This window comes from Balaenoptera borealis (assembly GCF_965194805.1).
Source record: "Balaenoptera borealis genome assembly, chromosome: 2".
NCBI classification, from domain to species: Eukaryota; Metazoa; Chordata; class Mammalia; order Artiodactyla; family Balaenopteridae; genus Balaenoptera; species Balaenoptera borealis.
In genome coordinates this window covers 109250501-109276068 of record NC_138867.1, presented here as the reverse complement: position 1 = coordinate 109276068, position 25568 = coordinate 109250501, and the positions used below count along the sequence as shown (strand labels likewise).

Sequence of the window (25568 nt, the reverse complement as noted above, 5' to 3'; positions counted from 1 at the left end):
CTGAGCCCTGAATTTGTGTGAGTGTGTGTGTATTTATTTCTAAACAAGTTTGTTAGTTTTAATTCTTATCCTATATGGACTCGTACATATTTTATATATAGAAAATAAGGTTATATATATATATATAATTTTTTCTAATCTATTCTGCTGTTTGTGTTTTGTCTCCTCAGGTAGATCTTTCCTTTTTAAGTAGCTCAAAATATTTTTCCTTGGTCTATACACATCACTGAAACTGGATTACTTTTACCTGCACAGTTAAGAGTATTTTGAAATTTAGAGAGACTTACAGTTGCTTTGGCACATTTTACAGATGTGGGGATTGAGGTTGGGGGGCCTAAGGAACTGCTCTTCTGCATTCAAGCCCGATGCAGGTTGTGCACTGTGGCTGTGCAGATGCTGGGGTGCCGCCCCGTCAACCTGCAGCAAAACCAGGGACCTGTTTGTGAAAAGATTTTCCCTTTCATTTACGTTTTGTATCCATATGATGCCTTTCTAACTAGCTGATCATTTGCGTATTTGTTCTTGCATTGTATACACGTCTTTCTCAGGGTGTCCTGGTGATCTGGTTATGTCTATCTCTGGATATCCTCTGGTATTTGATGAACATATACTTTACTACATCTAAGTAAAAAACACTCAATGCTAAGACTACTGATTTTAGTTTTATAACAGTCATCAAATTTCATTATATTTTTATGTGAATCCCTCCCCTTGCTCCTACCTATTGAAGTTCAATATCCCCAAAATGAGTTTTCGCACGCTCCATGCTCCATCCCCTATAAAGGATATCAAGAGTAATTTTTAACTCAATGACATTTATTTACTGAATTACTTCTAGGTATGGTTTAGAAGGTGAAATTATAGATGCCCTGGTATGCAGCATGAAAGCACTGATAGCATTATTTTAAGAGTCTAGTGATTTTTCAAGGATCTATTAAGAAGACAGTATTTTTAACCCCTGTGGATTAAAAAAAATTACTTCTCTCACATTTTGCAATCCAAAGGATGTTAAACACATGTTCTTATATCTGCATTTATAACTTAATTATACATACACACGCACATATAAATATATACGTCATATATATATATATATATATATACACACACCCACATACATACGTATACATAGACACTACTTTAATCTCTCTAAATTATACATTTTCTTTAGATAGAAGACATATACACATAGTATGTGTGCCTCATTCTTTTTAAGCTTTTTAATATATTTCTGCTATACCTTTTTAATATATTTCTGCTATGTTCAATCGTATAAGTCAACTGTGTTTGACTACTTTGAGTAATCCAAACACTTTGGAAATTCAATATTTTTATATATCTGGGGCAACAGATACAACTCTCGAGAGATCTTAAAAATAAAAATGATAGCAATGCAAAAAATGTCCCATTCTCTGGCAGTGCAAAGAGACAGAGACAAAACAATTTGATAGCCAACAGTTTAGGGATTATTATGTGTGGTTTAGAAGACAGCTATATTTTTTAGACAGAATGGTGAGTAGCAAGTTGGGTAAATGTTTGGTGTATGTATCTAAACAACATAATAGAAAGTTTTTCTTGAGAAAAACCATCTTACTTATCATTGAGTAATTTCTTTAGAATGAACAGCTTACTCAGAGATAAGTGAATTTTGAAAGTAGATTTTCCTATAATGCAAAATATCTCTTCTTTAGGATATCTTGGGATAGGTTTCCTCAATGTCTGTATGTTTAAAACCAAGGCCACAATCTTTGATTTCTTTGATTTACTGACTGAGCCAACAATGATAGAACTCAGTATGATAGATTCGTATTTGATTATGGGGTAGCTGCTCAAATTTTCCTGTCTTATGAGATTATCTATAACTATAAAAATGATGAGCAGTTACCTTTTCCAAATATCAACAGACTTGTAGATGTAATTAGAAAATAATTCTGAATAGAAATGCTAATCCATCCCAAGAACAGTTTTCTGAATTACAGATTATTTCTGTTTGGTTTCCATCTACAAATTTTCTCTAGTTAGAAAAAAATATTTACAAAACTAGTCTTTGAAATTTAAATAATCTAATGTAAGCTTTCCTAAAGTGTGTTACACTAAATAACAAACTAGCTACATGCTCTGTAAAAGTGATCCTTGGTAAAAGGAAAAAAGAAAAGTGAAATACCATAGCCTCTCTTTGAGATTTGCAGTGTACAGAACAACATTTTCTATTTTTACATTCTAGTAGGATATTTAAGTTGGTTGTTTACTATTACTGCTGATTATTTCTTTAAATTTGACTGGTAAATCCTTCTAACAAGTGATTGAGCTTCCCTCTACTAACCTGTAACAACCCACTTAGTTTAGTTGTATTAAAACCGGTGATCTATACATATCCTCATTTGGATTCTGGAATATACTGCAAGTTTATTTTAATTGGGTTGGGGTATATGCAGCACTGGGTCAGTCCACATATGAAGGAATCCATAGACCTAAGGTCCTAGCTTAGCCATTGGGTAACAAGAAATCCCTCCTTTGCAATTTTTGGATCTGGGTTTTTTTTGTCCCTTTTCATTTAATGCAGAGACACCAGGCTGCAGAGACACATGATTAAAAATGTGGTATTATATAGTCATTTGTTTTAGGATATTCCTGATTGCTTTGATCAAGTTTTGTTTCTTTAAATTTCCTTCAATGATTCCTGAGTTTTCCTTCAGTGAAAATAAACATCTTCTGTGATTATTCATAATTTCCTACCAATGGTAATAAGTCACAATTACCACTCTCCATGTTATTTGGAGGGACAAACTTCTGTGTAGAAAACTGAAGGCAGATCATCAGGCCAAGGACCCTATGAGATTTGGGAACAGCCTATTAACTTACCCAGAATTTTAAATTCACACGATCTGTCTCTCTAAGAATCCACCATAACAAAGAGTAAGAAATAAAAGAATGTTTTTTTCAGGGTCATGTGAAATGGTACAAACCAAACCACTTGTATTGACTGCTGACCAATCTGGATAAAAGTAAAGCTCGAAATAACAGGGTAATAAATCTTCTATTTGTCTTTCTACACTTCAGTATGTCAGTAAAGAGCATTTCATGACATTGTTGTTTCTCTGATCATGCACTTGCCTGTTACGAATTGTTTTAACTTAAGAATTATGCAATATGAGACCACTTTAAGGTTATAAATCTTGGTTACACAAAGCACACTTACAGAACTGGTAAAATTTACATGATAATTTAAAATTCTTTTTGAGCTTCTTTTAAAATATGAGCGTGCTAACTACTCAGGAAAAGGCACACTTATTTTCCCATAGTTATTACAGAGTCCTAGGAAAATATAATACATCAGGTAGATTTCAATACCATCTGAAGTATGTGTATTAAGAAAATTAATTTTACTAGAAACAATCCAGATACATGCAGGTCTTTCATAGTTACAAAAATAAATTATTAAGCAATAAATATGGTTTATTTTGAGTTTTAGCCAAAACATTATATTCAGAGAAAATGCAAAAAATTATTGTAAAATGCCATTTTGAAATCTGTAACTACCTGGAACTAGAAAATCTTCACTACAAGAATGATATCAAAATAAGTAGAATTCCTATTAACTTAAATGCAAGTTTTATAGTTAGAAAACATATATTAGTTTGATACAATTCCCCTATTCATTAGAAAAAAATACCTTAGTTTTTAGATTCCCCTTCTATTCAAATGAATATGCTGTAGATTCCCTTTGCAGGATAAGTTAAAAATGACTCACAATACTGTAAACTTTATATTTACTGCTTCTAAACAAAGTTATACCATACTACCTGTATAATTAAATCATCCAGAATGATTTCTGCTTCCAGCATTATTTTGAATTATATAATTACAAAAGACTCATAATCTCTTATCCAAAAATCTATTAATCATGTCATAATTTGATACATGGCCAAAGCTATTCATTTCCTAGAATTTTAAAAGACTAAATTAAGTCCAAATTATAGTGTATGAATGGAATCTAAGAATTAACCAAGGATTTTGTGTGGTTCCAAGGTGCTCTGTTTGTCTTTAAAATTCACTTGAATAAGTATAAACCACTTGTTAATACTGCACAGAAAAGTTAACTCTATAAAAGCTTCATGAAGGACCAAATTCTGTGTAATAGATAAAACAACACTCCTTTATTTGCTCCTCTATTGGCCTCCAATAACGAAAACAAGAAGTTGTAGAAGTTCACATAAAGGCAGAAAGGTCAAGTTCAGCCAGAAAATATATGGCATATCATTAAACATAAGAGGCTATGTTATTTTTCAAATCAGTGTTCTCTGCTTAGGACAGCTTAAATGAGTAAATACAGACTTATAATGCCAGGAAACAGATGGGTCATGTTTTGCTCTCCCAGGAAAGACCCTAAGGCCATATCTATATCAGAATGTGGCATATGATTATTTCAACAGTTAACTCAAGCCAGAGCAAAGCAACCACATTGCTTTTGTCCTGTTTTTGCCAACTTTCTAGTCTCAATGAAATAAACACTAGCATTGTTTAATAAAGGCTGTATTATATCTACTTAGAAATCAGAGTTAACAATTATATGATGGGAGATTTTTCTCTTTGAGTATATCTATAATCTTCCCTGTCAAGCTGAGAGCAATTTTCCCACTGTTTACACAAAACCACCAAAACATAAGTGTTAGAAATCACATAGGCTGATACAAATGCAGTAAACAGTTTGAGGCATAAGCCATATTCTTAGTAAGCCTCCATTTAGCTAGTATTACCTTGGCTCAAGTGGTCAATGGCTTTTAGACAGTGCGAAAATCTGAGAATATACATGTTTTAACTGATTCTCTAGTGATTCATCCATATTATTGAGGGAGGAACAGAATTTCAGAGCTAGACCTTATGGATAGCCCATTGAATAATTCTGATTAAAGCCAACCCAGGGCTTAATTTTAAGTCCATTTAGGTTTACCAAGAGTTTAAAAATATCAGTAGAATTTGAATGAAACTGACAGATTAGTTGACTTCAGAGGAGCATAGAAATCGACCCACAATTGCACCCATCTTGTTGCTATTTTTATTCCAGGAACACAGCTGATAAGAATAAGAGATTGATGTGTTTCTTCTGACCATGAATACTTTAATCACTGAAACTTATTAATAATCACAGCACTATTCCTTTTCTCTATAATTATTTTGGACTGGTCTTCATCTTAATATGAAAGTGATAACTTAGGAGTAAAACAGGAGGGGAGAAATCAATAAAGTTCACATGGAGCCACTGGCTTTAATTTGTGCATGCCATTAGAATCTGTTATGTTGAGAACTCAGAAGGAGAAAACAGCTTTAAGGAAAAGACCAGACATATTCATATAAAGAGAATAGAAAATGCAACATAACTGGATATCCTACATAAGCAAACAAACAAACAAACACACCAACAAACAAAGGTTAAAAGTCATGGAGTAAGACTGGTTCAAGATGGCAGAGTAGAAGGACATGCGCTCACTCCCTCTTGCAAGAGCACTGGAATCACAACTAACTGCTGAACAATCATCAACAGGAAGACACTGGAACTCACCAAAAAGATACCCCACATCCAAAGACACAGGAGAAGCCACAATGAGATGGTAGGAGGGGTGCAATCACAATAAAATCAAATCCCGTAACCACTGGGTGGATGACTCACAAACTGGAGAACAATTATACCACAGAAGCCCACCACTGGAGTGAAGGTTCTGAGCCCCACATCAGGCTTCCCAACCTGGGTGTCTGGCAACAGGAGAAGGAATTCCCAGAGAATCAGACTTTGAAAGCTAGCGGAATTTGACTGCAGGACTTTGACAGGACTGGGGAAAACAGAGACTCCACTCTTGGAGGGCACACACAAAGTAGTGTTCATATCAGTACCCAGGGAGAAGGAGCAGTGACCCATAGGAGACTGAACCAGATCTACCTACCTGCTAGTGTTGGAGGGTCTCCTGCAGAGGCGGGGGCTGGCTGTGGCTCACTGTGGGGACAAGGACACTGGCAGCAGAAGTTCTGGGAAGTACTCCTTGGCATGAGCCCTCCCAGAGTCTGCCATTAGCCCCACCAAAGAGCCTGTAGTCTCCAGTGCTGGGTCACCTCAGGCCAAACAACCAAAAGGGAGGGAAACCAGCCCCAGCAATTAGCAGACAAGCAGTTTAAAGTTTTACTGAACTCTGCCCACCAGAGCAACACCCAGCTCTACCCACCACCAGTCCCTCCCATCAGAAAGCTTGCACAAGCCTCTTAGATACCCTCATACACCAGAGGGCAGACAGCAGAAGCAAGAATAACTACAATCCTGCAGCCTGTGGAACGAAAACCACATTCACAGAAAGACAGACAAAATGAAAAGGCAGAGGACTCTGTACCAGATGAAGGAAGAAGATAAAACCCCAGAAAAACAATGAAATGAAGTGGAGATAGGCAACCTTCCAGAAAAAGAATTCAGAATAATGATAGTGAAGATGATCCAGGACCTCGGAAAAAGAACGGAGGCAAAGATCGAAAAGATGCAGGAAATGTTTAACAAAGACCTAGAAGAATTAAAGAAAAAACACTTAGAAGAGTTAAAGAACAAACAAACAGAGATGAATGACACAATAACTGAAATGAAAAATACACTAGAAGGAATCAATAGCAGAATAACTGAGGCAGAAGAACGGATAAGTGACCTGGAAGACAGAATGGTGGAATTCACTGCCGCAGAACAGAATAAAGAAAAAAGAATGAAAAGAAATGAAGACAGCCTAAGAGACCTCTGGGGGCAACATTAAATGCAACAACATTCGCATTATAGGGGTCCCAGAAGGAGAAGAGAGAGAGAAAGGACCCGAGAAAATATTTGAAGAGATTATCATTGAAAACTTCCCTAACATGGGAAAGGAAACAGCCACCCAAGTCCAGGAAGCGCAGAGAGTCCTATACAGGATAAACCCAAGGAGAAACACGCCAAGACACACAGTAATCAAATTGACAAAAATTAAAGACAAAGAAAAATTATTAAAAGCAACAAGGGAAAAACGACAAATAACATACAAGGGAACTCCCATAAGGTTAACAGGTGATTTCTCAGCAGAAACTCTACAAGCCAGAAGGGAAGGCATGATATATTTAGAGTGATGAAAACGAAGAACCTACAACCAAGATTACTCTACCCGACAAGGATCTCACTAAGATTCGATGGAGAAATCAAAAGCTTTACAGACAAGCAAAAGCTAAGAGATTTCAGCAGCACCAAACCAGCTCTACAACAAATGCTTAAGGAACTTCTCTAAGTGGGAAACACAAGAGAAGAAAAGGACCTACAAAAACAAACCCAAAACAATTAAGAAAATGGTATTAGGAATACATATATTGATAATTACCTTAAGCGCTCCAACCAAAAGACACAGGCTCACTGAATGGATACAAAAACAAGACCCATATAAATGCTGTCTACAAGAGAACCACTTCAGACCTAGGGACACATACAGACTGAAACTGAGGGGATGGAAAAAGATATTCCATGCAAATAGAGATCAAAAGAAAGCTGGAGTAGCAATACTCATATCAGATAAAATACTTTAAAATAAAGAATGTTACAAGAGACAAGGAAGGACACTACATAATGCTCAAGGGATAAATCCAAGAAGAAGATATAACAATTATAAATATATATGCACCCAACATAGGAGCACCTCATTACATAAGGCAAATGCTAACAGCTATAAAAGAGGAAATCGACAGTAACACTGTAATAGTGGGGGACTTTAACACCTCACTTACACCAAAGGACAGATCATCCAGACAGAAAATTAGTAAGGAAACACAAGCTTTAAATGACACAATAGACCAGATAGATTTAATTGATATTTATAGGACATTCCATCCGAAAATAGCAGATTACACTTTCTTCTCAAGTGCACATGGAACATTCTCCAGGATAGATCATATCTTGGGTCACAAATTAAGCCTCGGTAAATTTAAGAAAATTGAAATCATATCAAGCATCTTTTCTGACCACAACGCTATGAGATTAGAAATCAATTACAGGGAAAAAAATGTAAAAAACACATACACATGGAGGCTAAACAATACGTTACTAAATAACCAAGAGATCACTGAAGAAATCAAAGAGGAAATCAAAAAATACCTAGAGACAAATGACAACAAAAACATGATGATCCAAAACCTATGAGATGCAGCAAAAGCAGTTCTAAGAGGGAAGTTTATAACAATACAATCTTACCTCAGGAAACAAGAAAAATCTCAAATAAACAATCTAATCTTGCACCTAAAGGAACTAGGGAAAGAAGAACAAACAAAACCCAAAGTCAGTAAAAGGAAAGAAATCATAATGATCAGAGCAGAAATAAATGAAATAGAAACAAAGAAAACAATAGCAAAGAGCAATAAAACTAAAAGCTGGTTCTTTGAGAAGATAAACAGAATTGATAAACTGTTAGCCAGACTCATCAAGAGGGAGAGGACTCAAATCAATAAAATTAGAAATGAAAAAGGAGACGTTACCACAGACACTGCAGTAATACAAAGCATCATAAGAGACTACTACAAGCAACTCTGTGCCAATAAAATGGACAACCTGGAAGAAATGGACAAATTCTTTGAAAGGCATAAACTTCCAAGACTGAACCAGGGAGAAACACAAAATATGAACAGACCAATCACAAGCAATGAAATTGAAACTGTGATTAAAAATCTTCCAACAAACAAAAGTCCAGGACCAGATGGCTTCACAGGTGAATTCTATCAAACATTCAGAGACGAGCTAACACCCATCCTTCTTAAACTCTTCCAAAAAATTGCAGAGGAAGGAACACTCCCAAACTCATTCTACAAGGCCACCATCACACTGATACCAACATCAATCAAAGATACTACAAAAAAAGAAAACTACAGACCAATATCACTGATGAGTATAGATGCAAAAATCCTCAACAAATACTCACAGACAGAACCCAACAAGACAAATAAAGGATCATACACCATGATCAAGTGGGATGTATCCCAGGGATGCAAGCATTCTTCAGTATATGCAAATCAATCAATGTGATATACCATATTAACAAATTGAAGGATAAAATCCATATGATCATCTCAATAGATGCAGAAAAAGCTTTTGACAAATTTCAACACCCATTTATGATAAAAACTCTCCAGAAAATGGGCATAGAGGGAACCTACCTCAACATAATAAAGGCCATATATTACAAACCCACAGCAAATATCATTCTCAGTGATGAAAAACTGAAATCATTTCCTCTAAGATCAGGAACAAGACAAGGATGTCCACTCTTGCCACTATTATTCATCATAGTTTTGAAAGTCCTAGCCACGGCAATCAGAGAAGAAAAAGAAATAAAAGAAATACAAATTGGAAAAGAAGAAGAAAAACTGTCAGTGTTTGCAGATGATATGATACTATACACAGATAATCCTAAAGAAGCCACCAGAAAACTACTAGAGCTAATCAATGAAATTGGTAAAGTTGCAGGATACAAAGTTAATGTACAGAAATCTCTTGCATTCCTATACACTAACAACGAAAGATCAGAAAGAGAAATTAAGGAAACAATCCCATTCACCACTGCAACAAAAAGAATAAAATACCTAGGAATAAACCTACCTAAGGAGGTAAAAGACCTGTACTCAGAAAACTATAAGACACTGATGAAGGAAATCAAAGATGACACAAACAGATGGAGAGGTACACCATGTTCTTGGATTGGAAGATCAATGTTGTGAAAATGACTACACTATCCAAAGCAATCTATAGATTCAATGCAATCCCTATCAAATTACCAATGGCGTTTTTTTACAGAACTAGAACAAAAAATCTTAAAATTTGCATGGTGACATAAAAGACCCCGATAAGCCAAAGCAATCTTGAGGGAAAAAAACGGAGCTGGAAGAATCACACTCCCTGACTTCAGACTATACTACAAAGCTACAGTAATCAAGACGGTATGGTACTGGCACAAAAACAGAAATATAGATCAACGGAACAGGATAGAAAGCCCAGAGATAAACCGACGCAGCTATGGTCAACTAATCTATGACAAAGGAGGATATACAATGGAGAAAAGACAGTGTCTTCAATTAGTGTTGCTGGGAAAACTGGACAGCTACATGTAAAAGAATGAAATTAGAACACTCCCTAACACCATACACAAAAATAAACTCAAAATGGATTCGAGACTTAAATGTAAGACTGGACACTATAAAACTCTTAGAGGAAAACTTAGGAAGAACACTCTTTGACATAAATCACAGCAAGATCTTTTTTGACCCACCTCTTAGAGTAATAGAAATAAAAACAAAAATAAACAAATGGGACCTAATGAAACTTAAAAGCTTTTGCACAGCAAAGGAAGCTATAAACAAGACGAATAGACAACCCTCAGAATGGAAGAAAATATTTGCCAAAGAATCAACAGGCAAAGGATTAATCTCCGAAATATATAAACAGCTCATGAAGCTCAATATTAAAAAACCATACAACCCAATCACAAAATGGGCAGAAGACCTAAATAGATATTTCTCCAAAGGAGACATACAGATGGCCAAGAGGCACATGAAAAGCTGTTCAACTTCACTAATTATTAGATAAACGCAAATAAAAACTACAATGAGGTATCACCTCATACCAGTTAGAATGGGCATCATCAGAAAATCTACAAACAACAAATGCTGGAGAGAGTGTGAAGAAAAGGGAACCCTCTTACACTGTTGGTGGGAATGTACACTGATACAGCCACTATGTAGAACAGTATGAAGGTTCCTTAAAAAACTAAAAATGTAATTACTATATGACCCAGCAATCCCACTACTGGGCCTATACCCAGAGAAAACCATATTTCAAAAAGACACATGCACCCCAATGTTCATTGCAGCACTATTTACAGTAGCCAGGTCATGGAAGCAACCTAATGCCCTTCGACAGACGAAGGGATAAAGAAGATGTGGTACATATATACAATGCAATATTACTCAGCCAAAAAGGAACGATATTGGATCTTTTGTAGAGACATGGATGGACCTAGAGACTGTCATACAGACTGAAATAAGTCAGAAAGAGAAAAACAAATATCATATATTAACACATATACGTGGAATCTAGAATAATGGTACAGATGAACCAGTTTGCAAGGCAGAAAAAGAGACGCAGATGTAGAGAACAAACGTATGGACACCAAGGGGGGAAAGTGGGGTGGGAGGGCTGGTGGTGTTGGGATGAATTGGGAGATTGGGATTGACATATATACACTAATGTGTATAAAATAGATAACTAATAAGAACCTGCTGTATAAAAAAATAAATTAAAAAACATTTTAATAAAAAGTCATGAAGTAAAAAAGAATATTTATTAGAGCTATCCATTACTTTCCTTACTCACAAAGGCTGTTCTAGGTAGGTAGCAATGTATTGACAGTAACATAACAAAACCAATTCAAAGTAATTCAATACAAGTCTATTTAAAATTTACATACATGTAAATTGTGGTAAAATTGAAAAAAAATTTTTAGGCTTTGCACAGAAAACCAAAATCAATGTTTTCTATGATCTCCCCAGTTAATTTTGATTTTCCTTAAGATTTGACGAGAGGCCACAAAATAGGCACATTTATTAATCAATTATAATAGTATTTGTCATGCAAATAGGATTTGCTAGCCTTATTTCCATATGCAGCAATGTTGGACAGCTTAGAGTTCTGGGTCATAAACTACAATAAAACCTGAATCTTCTGTTTTTTGCAATAACAAATTTTGTTTCTTATACTTAACTAGGAGTTAACATTTATCACTTAGAATATTTCTATTAATTAATAAAGCTGGAAAAATATTGCATATCTATTCTAGTAGTTTTAACTTTTTCTTAGAGCAGAATTATTTCATTTAAGGAAAACATCTAGAACTTCATTAGCCAAGATGAACAAATGCAGAGTTTCTACAACTGATAGGGAGCAATAGGTGATCCTCCCCACACCCCTCCAAGGAGTACTTTCATTTCCTCACCCTAGTTTAAACCTTCAGTGATGAATGAAGTGTCAATATAAAAACAGCTTGAAAACAGTTGAGTTGTCTATTCTCCTTATTTCACTCTTCTGGAAACAAAGACACAGAGGTATCTAATGAGGGAGTCCTAACCATCCCCCATGTTTCTTAACTTCCAAGCCATGCCCTTCTCTATCACACTACAGTACTCTATTTTCCTCTCGTAGAATTAGGAAACATAAACCCTGAACATGAAAGAAATTATTTATGGTTAGTTTGGAATTCTCTTCTGTCTAAAAGTTGTTTACTCTGAAGTGTGAGATTTCCCTATATGGTTCACCAGCTAAAAGCTGCATGGATTGGGCTGAGTATTTCCTAATTCTGTAATCAGGGATTGATTTACATTGTTGACAAATGCATCCTTTAGAATCCCAACGTATACTTTAAATGTTCGAAGTTGTGGAAAGAGTATAGTGCACTGAGAACTCAAATACGATGTTAATATGCAAACTTTGTTGGAGAGGAAAGGCATGAATAATCATAAGAAAATAGATTTTAAATGTCATGAATTTCTTGTTGGGCAATAACGAGGAGGCTGGCTAACCACAGCGTATTGTACAATGAAAACATTTCTCCCAGAATGTCCTTTAGGGTTATTTATGAATAGCTACCACTCTCCCCTCCATGCTCTGGCAGCCACCATTTTTTCCCAGTATTTTACACATTTTATCTTACTTATTCCTTAAAACAGTTTTATTGCGATTATGACCATAGACAGACAGGCAGGCTTTGAACCTGGGTATTTAATACTCTACCTCCATGATCTCTGTTCTCTATGCCTCCTAAACTTCAGACTGTGTGGACAATGCTGACATTACTGCAACTCAATACTGAGAATGTACAGAATGCTTCTCACCTTAGACCAGTCACCCATTCGCCACACGTAGCACTTGGAGTAATCCTCACAGTCCTCAGCCTCCCTGGGTCTGGTGGAGAGGACGCATTTCTTTCTGGGGTTAGTACACCTCACGGTCCGATGACGTACACCTTTGCCACACTTCACTGAACACTGGAAGATAACAGCAGAGAAGTGTGGATAAAGCTGGTGATTAAGAGATACAGACTGATGGTGGGAAGGTAAATTGATACAGCCACTATGGAGAACAGTATGGAGGTTCCTTAAAAAACTAAAAATAGAACTACCATATGACCCAGCAATCCCACTACTGGGCATATACCCAGAGAAAACCGTAATTCAAGAAGAGTCATGTACCAAAATGTTCATTGCAGCTCTATTTACAATAGCCAGGACATGGAAGCAACCTAAGTGTCCACTGACAGATGAATGGATAAAGAAGATGTGGCACATATATACAATGGAATATTACTCAGCCATAAAAAGAAATGAAATGGAGGTATTTGTAGTGAGGTGGATGGAGTTAGAGTCTGTCATACAGAGTGAAGTAAGTCAGAAAGAGAAAAACAAATACAGTATGCTAACACATACATATGGAATCTAAGGAAGAAAAAAAAAGGTCATGAAGAACCTAGTGGCAAGACAGGAATAAAGACACAGCCCTACTAGAGAATGGACTTGAGGATATGGGGAGGGGGAGGGGTAAGATGTGACAGGGTGAGAGAGTGGCATGGACATATATACACTACCAAATGTAAAATAGATAGCTAGTGGGAAGCAGCTGCATAGCACAGGGAGATCAGCTCGGTGCTTTGTGACCACCTAGAGGGGTGGGATAGGGAGGGTGGGAGGGAGGGAGATGCAAGAGGGAAGAGATATGGGAACATATGTATATGTATAACTGATTCACTTTGTTATAAAGCAGAAACTAACACACCATTGTAAAGCCATCATACTCCAATAAAGATGCTTAAAAAAAAAAAAAGAGATACAGACTGATGATCAAATTACGTTAGGAATTGGTTCTCATCATCTCTCACAAGCCTATCACCCACATAAAGGCCAGAATGAAGGAGAAGGAGAAGGAGAACGCCAGGCTACAGCCCAGCATCAGAGGCCAGGTGGAGCTTCGGCATAGTGCTAGGGGTGAATGGGTTTCAGGAACACAGGACCATTACTACAGACAGTCCTGTAACACAGGGATTGTTTATGAAAGACAAATAGTAAACAACGATCAAAATGTAAAACGCTAAACCTGACTGACATCAATTTTTTGCACATAATTACATAAGGAAATTCATTTTATTTTTGCTAAGATTTAGTTTGTTTTAGCCTTAAGCAGTGTTTGTGAAAAATGACAATTTCTAAGAGAATATCATTTCTCAAAACTTTTCTTAAAGCTAAAACAGAGAAAACACAGCAAAAACGAAACAGTTTCTTTACATAATTATACACCCCTAGAAATAATCATTCTCAATGGCTATATGGATTGAAAATATAATTCAGTTCAAAATAAGTTTAGTTCATTTCATGAATAATTGATCCTTGACTGACAGTGTGACATAACAGGTATGAAGCATGTAAGATGTAACTGACCATCTCGTTTATACATTTATGCTCCCCATTATGGAATATGCATAAAGCTTCCCAGTTTTACAAAGTTATGCATCACTGATTATCTGGACACAGGAACCAAAATGGCATTGGGTGGGAGACAGGAGAGGGAGGGGGGCATGAGAGATATAGCAAAACTTGAAAACCTAATTTATATCTGTGTCTAAAAAAGATCCAAAGAAAGAGCTGCAGGTATGCACTTAGCAAGAATGTAGTAGAGGAATAACCATGCAGATTCCAGTAGTTGTCTTCCTGAAAACTTAAGCATAGAACTCCTGAAGTTTTAAATACAATAAAATTTGCACAAATGCCTCATTGTCTCATAATTTATGGTTTGCATTTGAATATCCTGAGCTTTAAGGCGGACTACATGTGTGATTTGGCATTTTAAGATTTACATTTTTATTTTTTGCAGTCAAAACTAACCTTGATCCATAAACTCAATTTTTATATTAAATCAAGACAAAAGAGACATTTTTAAAATTGGTACATTGCATTGACCTATTACTTCTCCTACCTGGTGCCAAAAATCTGTATGGTAGGATATTTCTGACCTATTTCCTCCTGAAGAGTTTGCAGAAATGCTAGTTAGGCTGAAGGAAGGGTATTTCTGTTTCTCTGATGTTCACATGAGTCTTTTCTCCAAACTGTACTCATCCATTTTCATGTAAAATTGGACAATCCATTCATTCTCAAAAGTACTCATTACAAATGAGGAAGAATCTATGCCAGAGTGAGATATAGCTTAGAAAAGTAAGACAAGAGAAAGTCACACTATTCGCTAGTGCGTTTTTTTTGGGGGGGGGGTGGGTTAATTGAAGAATATTCCCAAACCTCATTATCTAAGCTACTTTATCCTCAATTTTCAAAAGAATGGCTACTTATTGCAGTCTAGCAATTTGTCTTTTTTACATCTTAGCTAATATTCTGAAATTAAGCATATTTTGCTCTGGGTGTGTGTGCACATGTGTCTTTGTGTATACATATGCGTATACAAGTGTGAGGGTGTTTATGTGTGTGTGTGTGTGCATACACGCACATGCTCACCTAAAATGCTCCAGAGCAGTTAGTAAATATAAGTAACGACCGGTGTTATCATAAGAAGATATGTATCATAACAGAAAATAAGCATACAGTTTGGCATGGAACAAAGCTGCATGCTGCATACTACAAGCTGGTGGGTGTATGGTGCAGTGAGCCTGGCAGCACTGGGTTCAAATCCTGGCTCCAACACTAAGCAGGACTTTGGGTAAACTATTTAGTTTCTCTGAGCTGTAGTATTTCACAAGGGTGAAACTTCAGTTTTTTGCATTGCTGATTAAATATCAACAAGATACTAAATATGAAGTAAGAACAGAATCCCTGCTCACAGGAAATGACTGTTAAATGTTAATGTCCTTTCTTCTCCTTTCTCTTCTAATGCTCAGGAATATGAGTCAAATGTGTATTTTCTTTTTTTTTTTCCAACATCTTTATTGGAGTATAATTGCTTTACAATGGTGTGCTAGTTTCTGCTGTATAACAAAGTGAATCAGCTATACATATACATATATCCCCATATCTCCTCCTTCTTGTGTCTCCCTCCCACCGCTCTGGGTGGTCACAAAGCACCGAGCTGATCTCCCTGTGCTATGTGGCTGCTTCCCACTAGCTATCTGTTTTACATTTGGTAGTGTATATAAGTCCAAGCCACTCTCTCCAAACGTGTATTTTCATATGTGTCCACTAAAGAGTATACTCATGGTAAAGAAATAAAAAAGCTGGATTCTACAATGTATATAATATATGCCCTTGATTACATTACAATAGTCACAGAACAAAGAATAAATCTGTTTTTTTCCTACTTTCAAAATTATTTATAATGAATGTATTCCTTTTATTACCAGAAAAACCAATAAATGGTGCTAAAACTGCCATGCAGAGAGACTCTGAACATGATCAAACATGACCTTATATAGGCTAAGAGTAAGAAAATCAGAGGGAAACGGAGAAGCATCGGGGTGGGTACGGCACCTCGGACCACACGCCCGCCTCCCACACGGTCATGCAGTCCTGGCCCTCGCAGCGCTGGGTGGAGGCCGGCTTGGGCCCGGCGCAGTCCCTCTCCCGGGCTCTCATCAGGGTTCCATTGCTCAGCTGCTGGGTACAGGCCACTTGTCTGCTCTGCATCCCTTTTCCACAAGTTCGTGAACATGGGGTCCATTCTGTCATCATCCATCTAAAAGTAAAGCAAGAGTCACTGAGACAAGTTAAAAGATATCTATTTACTACACATTTTGACATGGCTAGAATTAGCAGAATGTTTACACAATAGATTTATACCTTTTTTTTTTTTTTAACTAATATTTGAGTTTTCCCTAAGACACCCAGGCTTTCTATTGCTTCTCCACACTTCTCATCTCAGGGCCTTGCTCTTATTAGAATCTCAAAGGCTGTATTAGACTCCGTCCCTGTCATGCTGCACGCTTTGCCTGCTGCTGCCCGTCACGTCATATTGCCATACTGAGGTACCTAACAAGTATAAAATTGCTAATATACATGAGTTGGTCCTATTCTTTGCATTTTGAATCTTCACAGTAACCCCACATATTAGGTACTACAACTATCGTGGCCTTTTACAGAAAGGGAGACCAAGGCAAGGAGAGGCGTAGTAACTTACCAAAGGCCACAGGTTGTGGAGTCAGAAATTGAAATCAGGCTGCAGACTACCTCACAAAGAGACATGTGCAGGTATTTGCAAGTAAAAGAAGCCTGCCACGGAGAACTCCCTACTTATCTGGAGGAAGTAATCACTAATGTATTATGCCCATCACCTGCAACCACATTGCTGTTAACACGATAACATTTGCACTGCATTACTGCCTCTAATGAAGTTCCTGTCTGCTCATCTATCAAGTATGATGCAGACCTACCATTTTGCTTTGGAGTCCCCTAGTGGATTTTTCCTAAAGTGAATATTTATCTTCCAAATTTATTTCAGTTTCTGCTTCATCTTTCTGCACAAGGATACCTAGGCTATAAGCACAATTTAAACCCATCTGTATGCCTTTCCCCTCAACTAGGGAACCAACCATGGAACTATGGAAGACACCACTGAAAAGAGAAGTATTTGCAATTTCATGAAATCCTAATTTTTTAAATAAAATAAATTTTAGAAATCCTTAGTATAACGATAAAAGGTTACTTTTTTCATTCCTTGGAAAGCTGCTGAAAAATAAGAACAAAAATATGAAACATATTGTAGTGAGAGAAAACATCTTATATTTTAGAATTCATCTAATTGGGAATTATCTCATTTCCTCATCTTCAAGACTCCTTCTTACAAAGCTATTTACTAGTGCATTAATATATTTTATATTTGGTACATAGGGTTACATCAGGCCATTTGGTGACTTTTTCAAAAAATGTGAATGGTAATTAGAATGTTTTTTACCATGGTGGGGAAAAAAGAAGAAGCAAGAGGAACAAAAGCTGTGCTATGCCAGTAAATCTTCGAAAGATTTCCTGTGATGACCCCTCAAGGATTGCCCATGTCCATTTCTTACTTTCCAGTATTTTGGTTAACCTCACTGACATTGCTTCTTGGTGGTTCAAAATACACTGCCTCCTTTTCCAAGGGAAAGAAGATAATAATTGCAACAAAAAGACTTCCAGTCTCCAGTTGCAAAAATTTCTCACTCCGAAATGTATCAACCTTTTAAAACTATTCATTTTACCAAGTCATTACCAAGGCATTTTCCCCCAAGATAGCTGAGGTCAGTGAATGAACAATAAATGGTGTGTCCTGTACATTCTGATTCTTCACAGACCAGGTTAGGAAGTGATAAATATGCTCTAGTCCTCAAATCCAGGTCATTCAAGATTCCTGATATATCAGAAAAAGCTCCTGCTCTTTTATCCAAATGGGAAAGCTATATGGTATATAAAAGAAATGGTGTTTTGAAACATTTTAATAAATTATTTAACATAAGCTAAATTAGCATTTTAATGTCTATTAAAAGAGATTAAAAAAAGAGAAAGATAATTCTTAGGAACAGTAATAACAACAACAAAAAAATCCAGGTTCTTTAGCTGACAGGGCAAAAGCTAAAAACTCAGCATCTGTTATCTGCCTAGCAATGAATGGAAAAGACCCAAGGACCTGACTGTAGGCAACAATATTTCCCTAGGTCACCCTTTCTGTTGATTACTACTCTGCCTTATAAAAACACGTAATTAAAGCAGCCGCATAGCACAGGGAGATCAGCTCGGTGCTTTGTGACCACCTAGAGAGGTGGGATAGGGAGGGTGGGAGGGAGGGAGACACAAGAGGGAAGAGATATGGGGACATATGTATATGTATAACTGATTCACTTTGTTATAAAGCAGAAACTAACACACCATTGTAAAGCAATTATACTCCAATAAAGATGTTAAACAAAACAAAACAAAACAAAAACACGTAATTACAGAGTTCAGATGAAAAGCATATAGTCTGGCTCGTGCAAAGGGCATTATTGAACATTATTGAAAGTATTGAAAGTAATGTACGTTTTTCTTTTGCATATTCTTTTACATACCATTTTTTTATTCTCTGGAAGCATATTTTTCCCTTTGAGGGAGAGGGAAGAATTGTTAGAGCACGAATGCAAAGAAAGGAAAAAGTAGATAATCAGCTTTTGATACCTTAAATACACTGAGTCTATAGAAAAGCAAGTCTTGAAATTTCAGCTTTGTAGAGGAAGACAAGATTTTCCAAATTCTTTTAAGCTCTCGTTAACATAGCATGAGCCAGATCTGGAGGGCTTAACAATTGAGTTTTACAATAAGCCAGAAATAGAAGGAACTTGGGATGCAGTGCTACATCTGAAGGGGAAGGTGGGGGAAGAGGGAAACCAGAACTGAGCTTTAGAGATTACTGAAGACAGAAAAGCCTAAATATAGTTGATCGGCAACTCTGTTTCTCCCTCTCCTTTCACTTCCCCATACACTGTGGTGGAAGGTCACGAGGAAGATTATATTAGTTAGAGAGCGCTCCAAAGCTACAAAGTCTCTGCATATCCAAGTTGCAGTATATACACATTCCCTGTGACTCCACTGCAGAAACTACTGGGAGAGGAGATCAATTGTTTGACTCCCTAAGAACTCACAAATACACCCTAACTCACTGAGCTTCAACAAGTCTCTGAGTGTCAGGATAGAATAAAAGTCTGTGTCTCCATATTCTAGAGGAATCAATCCAGCCTCAGACTCTTTTGGTCATTCTGTCCCACAAAGTTTTGAGGACTTTTGACACTGGGGCTGAGTTCCACTCAAGCCCAACATTAATTTTTATATGAAAGCACAGAGATTTTCGGGAGCCCTGTGCCTGAAACCGTTCTGCACAGCCTTGCTGCAAGCCCAGCCCAAAATCATACTAAGGTTCCATTCACCCATCTCTGCTGGTTACTGAGGCATAGCCTTTCTTTTACACCACTTTAAGGTGCTCAGCATTGATGTTCTATCCCCTATTCATGAGTTTCTTGCCTGCTTTGTTGCTTATTACTCACTGGGGAAGCCACATGGGACCGAAGCAACCAACTTTCGAATAACTAGGACCCAGGTCGGGAATCTGGTGATCAGAGATCAGGAACCAAACAGTTTGCCTTGGGGACTCTGGGGCGAGGAAGTGAGCATCTAACCTTGGGGACCAGAAGGACCAAATGCCCCCACTGTTGTGTAGGGGACTGGGTCCTGGCCAGTCCCACTTTAGTTTATATCGTCATTGGCAAGTGCTTAAACACCATTTTGGAGAATTTAGGAATGAGTAGCTGAATTCAACCAAATAACCAGATTTTTGAAGAGGTGACCAACAGGTTACCAAATACTTTTAAATACTCCTCTGCCATCCAGTTAGGAGATGTCTTCACACTGTGGACAGCAGCTAAAGTTGAGGTCAATCCTAACTTTGCTTTTCTAACACTCATTCCATCAGGTTGATTATCTTTCTTTCTTAGACCTTGCTTATTTAAAGCCTTACATTTTGGTACATATCCACTGCATTGTTTTTAAGAAAATGGGATTTTGTTAATGAGTGGTGGGACAGGGTTACCTTGTTTGGCACGGTTGCTCATTGCACTTGCGAATCTGTGGCTCTGGCTTGGTTAAGTATTTGCATTTCTTATTGTCCACAATGCTGATGTTTTTGTTCATGATTTTCGTGCAAGACACTGTTGTCTTCCTTTCTCCTGAAAAGAGCAAATAAACATAAAAAGAAATGTTATTTTAGGCCTCTATGCAATGGACTTATTGCATAGTCTTATATGCATGTTTATTCGAGGTATTCCTAGACTTGTGATTTTCATATTTTAAACAAATTTTAGGTTAGATCAATGAGGATGATATTATCTATCATTTACATAACAAAATGTATCTCTAGGCTTAAGGAAGATGAATGGTAATTTTTTTTCTTGTTAGCAATTAAATGGCAAGTTTTATAATACAAAGGGATTATGGTGCATAAGTTGATAAGACGTTATTTAAAGATTTTTATAAAGGACTGTGCCATCTTTCAGCATTCAGTGGTGGAAAGCAGTATTTGTATAAAACCTTTGTGCTGTCAAGAAAGCACATAAACATGCATATAAACGTGTGCACATTTTATCATCTGGCTGTACACCATCGGGGGGTAAGTTATGGGAAGCAAGCTTATCTTGAATATAACTCAGACCTTTATTCTTGTCACTTCTGGTAAAGACCCCAAGAATTCAAGAAATCCTCATTCCCTAATGATTATCCTGTTCTCTAAGAAAAGCCATGGGTGTTTTCCCATTTTCCACCAGCTTTCAGAAAACTGGCTTTTCCCCTTTCTCTGGTAAGATAAAGTCTGATTATAAAAGGTAAAAATGACTATTTGTATGCTGTATTCATTTTGCTTAGAGCCTTACAAGCACACTTGCTTGACAACACTTTTATTATTTCATCTTACACTGAAAAAGCCTACTACATATGTGCTGATTCTGTTTCTCTAAAAAAGTTTAAATATCTACATAGGATTTAATAATTTAATTTAACTTGTTTGACATTATAAAATAATTAAATCAGCCAATAATTTTAAAGCCAGACAGGTCATGAAGGATTAAGAAAAAAAAAATCACAAGTCTTTTGGGTCACTACTGAAGGGCCCATTAGTTGGGATCCTATGACTATCATGCAATGATAATTAGGAAGCTCAGAGCATTCATACTGGTCATGCCAAACAGGACAGCCCGGGCTTGTGGCAGAGAGGTCACTCTGTTCTTTAATTAACAGAGAAGGAGGCTGGCATCAAGAAAGGATGTAGAGAGAGAGAGAGAGAGCTACTTTGAATAACTTTTGAGTATCTTTTACTTTGACTTGAGGGGGATTGGGAGAGACAGGGGTAACCAAGTGGAAGGCAAAAGAATAGAAACAGGTTCAGGGTCTTTCCTTGATTACCCTCTCAACAGCACTGAGCATAGTCCCATGACAACTTGTAGTATAAAAACATGACTACATCTACATACATATGTGGATTAACTAGTAATTATATCTGTGGTCACTGCATGTCATGTTATTGAAAACATTTAGATCTTTAGTTCCATCTTCTAGCATAGGCAGCACAAGGTTGGCTAAATTATTTTCTATCTGGAGAATCCCAGAGTTCTGGAGCAATGCAATTTTTTCTATGGGAGCTCAAGACAGACCAGAGTGCCAAGCAGGTAAAAGGTCTTTTCCTTCGAGAGGGAAAAGGCATGCCTTCAACCAGGACTCTGTGGCACTCAGGGAAGGGTGCACCAGTGGGCCAACAACGGGGAGGGCCTTGAGATGGACATCCAACCATAGATGAGTAAAAGGTGCCTCCCAGGTGCTCCTTTCTCCACCGAGAAGTTGCCTTGGAACAAGGGTGCATGACTTGGCAACTGGAGCATGGGCTGGATTGCGGTCCCTGGGGCAAGGACTTTATGTGGAGTGCCAGCTGCCTAACTGATGCAACAGCCATGTCTCAGAGGTCCACTAGCCTGACCTGTGCAGCTCATGCAGTCAGGCAAGCTTATGCTAATGTGTAGAGGAAAGGCAACCTTACAAGCCCCAGGCAAATGTTTAGGGGCTGTCCAGGTAGGTCAAGAAGGGTGGGGTGAGGCATTAGACTTAATCATAATAGTGTTCAATACCCACCAACTTCAAATAATTTTCAAATAAGCTGCTAGAGAAGCAGAAATGACTTATGATGTTGATTTTTCTTCACAGAAAAAAACTGGCTTTACTAGGTAGGAGTTACCTAAATGTGAAAATTTGGGAAGTTTTTGGTCAACGTCCACCTAGTTTCCTATGCCTCAGGTGCTCCTATATGACCTTTATGAAATAGGTGTAACACAAATTTTGTATAATGCTAGCATATGTAAGTATTATTTCTACATGACAATGATGCCTACCTAAAAGTAGGATTAAAATAAATGTTGCTTTTATGAAATATAAATGTTAGTTTTAAAATCTAATTTAAAACCTCATAGTTATCAGACACTCTTTTATAGAATAGATGTAGTTGTCTAAACTAATTTAAATTTAATGCTTTTTGCCAACTACAGCACAAAAAGATGACAGACAATATCCAGAAAGCCTTTGCTGAACTTTAGTGTAGACACGGAATGAGTAACTCAGAGCTAATTACACTGCATTTTTTCCTTTACTCAGAAAATATCTAACCTTAGTTATGTTGGCCCAGAGGTAACATATTGAGCTTTTGAAAAAAATCTTTTAAGTATTGATATATCAAAAGAGATACAGGTACTGGCACCGTTACAGGGAGGACCTTACTGGTGCTCTAAAAAAGTATGAAGGCATGTGAGCATGAACTGGAACATTTCCACCGACACTGTAGCAAAGACCCTCACATCATAAGTTTTTTGGCAGCTATAAGAGGGGTTAGCCCTACTTTTTAAAAATTTCATTGAACAAAGACAAAAGAATCAAGAAAAGAAATCTAATGCTCAGCTACAGGCACATTATGCCTATGAAAATACAACTAGGATCTTAAAGCCACACAGAAATGTTATTGTTTGATTTATTTCTTTTACATATTTTTATGTCCCAGCCAACACAGGAAATTTCCATTATAGCATCTAATAACAGTATTTACAACGCATCCAGTACTGTGGAACCGAGGGATGAACAGAAAGTGATGAAGTAACTGGCCTTCTGCCTGAACCTTGAGTAGCTGCAAGCTGTTGACAGTGTATTATTTGCTTTATGGCAATTAATTTCATCTCTGAGTCATTCCCACTAAATCAGTATTGGGGAAATCTGTTTTGAACATAATTACAAATAAAATACACTAACCATTATATATTCATCTTGTTACCAAATTTGGGCAAAATCTGAAAAGGAGGGGTAATTTTTATTTACTGATTCTTTCTTTGTTCTCTGAAGACACTGAACAGAGTACATATTATGTTGTGTTCCTTCTTTTCCAATCTCAGTGATAAATTGATTTTTTTTTCTATGCTCTGTATTTAACTCATGAAATGGAAATTTGTAATAAAACTAGAGTCTACTCAGGTAGATCACATTTCTAAAACCTGCATCATACATGTAGAAACAATCTGGGGAGTGGGCTCAGTGTTTTAATATGCATAACTGAAATTCTCTGTATGTTAATGGGACATTTCAAAATTTTAAAAGGAATTTTACTTTTTAATTTTGAAATAATTGTATACTCACATCTACTTGTGAGAAATAATAAAGCGAATCTGAATACCCTTTTCCAGTTCCCCACAGTGGTAATGACTTGCAAAACTATAGTACAGTATCACAACCAGCACACTGATGTAGATATTGTCAAGATGTACCGTATTTCCATCACCACAAGAATCCCTCCAGTTACCCTTTTAGAGCCACACCCACTTCCCCTACCATCCACCACTCAATAAGTTCCGGCAGCTACTAACCTGTTCTCCATTCCTATAATATTTTCAAGAATGCTTTGAAAACTGTTATATACAGTGTATAACTTTTGGGGACTGACTTTTTTACTCTGCATGATCCCCTTGGAGGTACATCTTCATTGTGGTATCAATCATTTGTTTCCTTTTACTGCCAACTAGTAACTCCTGCTGTGGATGGACCACAATTTGTACAACAATTCATCCAAACGTTTTACTAAAACTGGGAAAGTCTATAAGAAAGAGACTATATATATTCATCTGTCTTTATATTTTTCTTTAAAAATTTTTACTTAATTATTTTCTATTGAACTAACAATGACTAGCAAGCAATTGAACCAAAAGTAAAAATACTTTAATGAGGAAGAAGGTCTTTTTTCTGAGCACTTCTTAGAGTTGCATAAAATGGTGGTTATTTTTTAAGTGTACATTTTTTAACCTGAACAACTTCAAAAATCATATTATGTCCTTTAATTTCTAGCCATTCTTTTTACATTTCTATAAAACATTTTTTCCCTCAAGGTTTGGGCTTAATATTAAAATGACAATTTCATTTTTTATTTTAATAAAAAATTGTATTTTGTATTGTTCATAACACTCAATAAACAATCCAATGTGATCTTGTCATTTCCATACACACAAATATTTTAATGGAATCCCCTAACCTTCAAGTTAAATTTAACTTGAGTGCTAGCATAACACTTAAGTACCTTCATGAATTACCTTCTTTCTACTTTTTTGGTCAAATAATTTCCCACAGCTTGATCCTCGTATTTTTCACCCTAGTAATAAACATTCTCACTAACCCCAGGGCCTTTGCACCTATGCATATCCCTGGAAGGCTTTTTACAACTCCCCATATCACTCTGTATGGTGTTTTTTTTATTATCTAACCCCTACTAGGTGGATAGTAAATTTTCTAAAAACAGAAAGTACTCATCTTTGGATCATCCAGCAAAAGTGCGAGTACAGTCAGTATTGGTAAAGGAATCAACAAATGAAATATAAACATGTAATTCAAGCCCAAAGTACTTTCTGCACTAAGAAGTTCATCTCAACACTGTGTTTCCTAAGATGGTAAAAAATCATGTGCAAACTAAATGAATAATTATGGGGAAT

At 36.7% G+C, this 25568-nt stretch overlaps 1 protein-coding gene and 1 long non-coding RNA gene across 2 annotated transcripts in view; one reads left to right on the top strand and one right to left on the bottom strand.

Moving 5' to 3' along the window:
- Positions 1 to 25568, bottom strand: part of ADAMTS19 (ADAM metallopeptidase with thrombospondin type 1 motif 19) — a gene marked incomplete at its 5' end in the record, with an annotated part of 291838 nt that overhangs the window by 21620 nt on the left and 244650 nt on the right. Inside the window, 3 exons of the mRNA XM_082380775.1 lie at positions 12919 to 13071; positions 16546 to 16750; positions 20603 to 20738. Coding sequence (XP_082236901.1) covers positions 12919 to 13071; positions 16546 to 16750; positions 20603 to 20738 — 494 coding nt within the window. The remainder of the gene's footprint in view (positions 1 to 12918; positions 13072 to 16545; positions 16751 to 20602; positions 20739 to 25568) is intronic.
- Positions 1 to 25568, top strand: part of LOC309623705 — a 393796-nt gene that overhangs the window by 128631 nt on the left and 239597 nt on the right. The gene's annotated exons all lie outside the window — the stretch shown is intronic.